Raw genomic sequence first — 1,224 nt, 5'->3', positions numbered from 1 at the left:
GATGGGATGGGATGGGATGGGATGGGATGGGATGGGATGGGATGGGACGGGACGGGATGGGAAGATTTGGCTCGGGGCTCTGAGCCAAAGGTCTGCCTGCAGGTGGGTGGCATACCAGTACCCGGGATACAGGGGCTACCAGTACGTGCTGGAGCGGGACAGACAGAACGGCGAGTTCAAGAAGTACAATGAATACAGCAGCCAGGCCCACACCAACCAGATCCAATCCATCCGCCGCGTCCAGCACTGAACAGGGGCAGGGCTGTGTGCCCTGCAGCCTCCAGGCTGCTGTGCAATAGACCTCTATCCGGTAGCAAATAAAGGCATTTGTCAAAAAACGAGTGCTCCTGCCTCTCCTCTGCTCCTCAGGGGGCTGCCATTCTGGGCAGTGGAAGATGGGGTTTCCCCTTCCCCAGGTGGTTTTGGACCCACGGCCAGCTCCACCCTGGGCTGAGCTCTCTACACCCACCTCTGCTCCATGCACAAAGAGTAGAGGGGGTTTGGAACAGTTCCACTGCTGTGATGCTCTGGCTGGGAAATTGGGAACTTACTGGGCAAAGAAAAGGCTGGAGATGGGAGGGGGCATCCAGGAGGGTTGGGCCCTGAGAAGGGGCATCCAGCGGTGCTGTGCCCTGGGTTCTCCTCCCAGGATCAGTCCCAGAGAAAGTGATTGCAACAAAGTCTGTGAACTTCAGGTCCCCTTCTTCTGCAGCCCTCTGGTAGAGAGAAGGGGCCCCTGCCTGCTGTGGGCGTGGGAAGGAGGAATAACATATGGGTCACCTGGGGCAGGATGGGACACTGACAAAAATGGAGAAGCCACAGTTGTGTCAGGTTTGGGGGAACCGGCATAGAGAGGCTGGGGGGAGGGGGGCGTGTGTTGTGCAGGAGCAGGGGAAGAAGGTGTTAGGCCAGCGTTCCACAGCTGTTAGGGGACTTGGCTTGATGCTCYCAGGTGTGTGTGTCCTCCCCCAGCCTTGCCACGCCACCATATCCGTGCCAGTATCCGGCTCCGGGACACCGGGAGCCCCACCCAGCTTCCTCCTCCTCTTCYTCCTCCTCCTCCTGCTGCACCCTTTCCCAGCCTCCTCCTCCTCTTCCATCTGGCACCCTGAACCCTCCTGGTTGCAGGCTACCCATCCCAAGGTGCTCCCTGCGCCCAGGACATCACTTCCTCCTCCTTCTCCTCCTTCTCCTCCTYCTCCTYCTYCYCCYYCTYCTCCTCCT

At 59.6% G+C, this 1,224-nt stretch overlaps 1 protein-coding gene across 1 annotated transcript in view; it reads left to right on the top strand.

Moving 5' to 3' along the window:
• The window catches only part of CRYBA2 (crystallin beta A2), a 7,087-nt gene extending 6,837 nt beyond the window's left edge, over window positions 1-250 (top strand). Inside the window, exon 5 of the mRNA XM_057367539.1 lies at window positions 103-250. Within this exon, the coding sequence (XP_057223522.1) occupies window positions 103-250 (148 nt within the window). The remainder of the gene's footprint in view (window positions 1-102) is intronic.
• The last annotated feature ends 974 nt before the right edge of the window (window positions 251-1,224 follow it).

The sequence above is a fragment of the Malurus melanocephalus genome, unplaced genomic scaffold (genome assembly GCF_030028575.1).
Source record: "Malurus melanocephalus ecotype Western Australia unplaced genomic scaffold, MMel_1.1 scaffold_81, whole genome shotgun sequence".
Taxonomy (NCBI): Eukaryota; Metazoa; Chordata; class Aves; order Passeriformes; family Maluridae; genus Malurus; species Malurus melanocephalus.
This window is presented reverse-complemented; position numbering and strand designations above follow the sequence as displayed.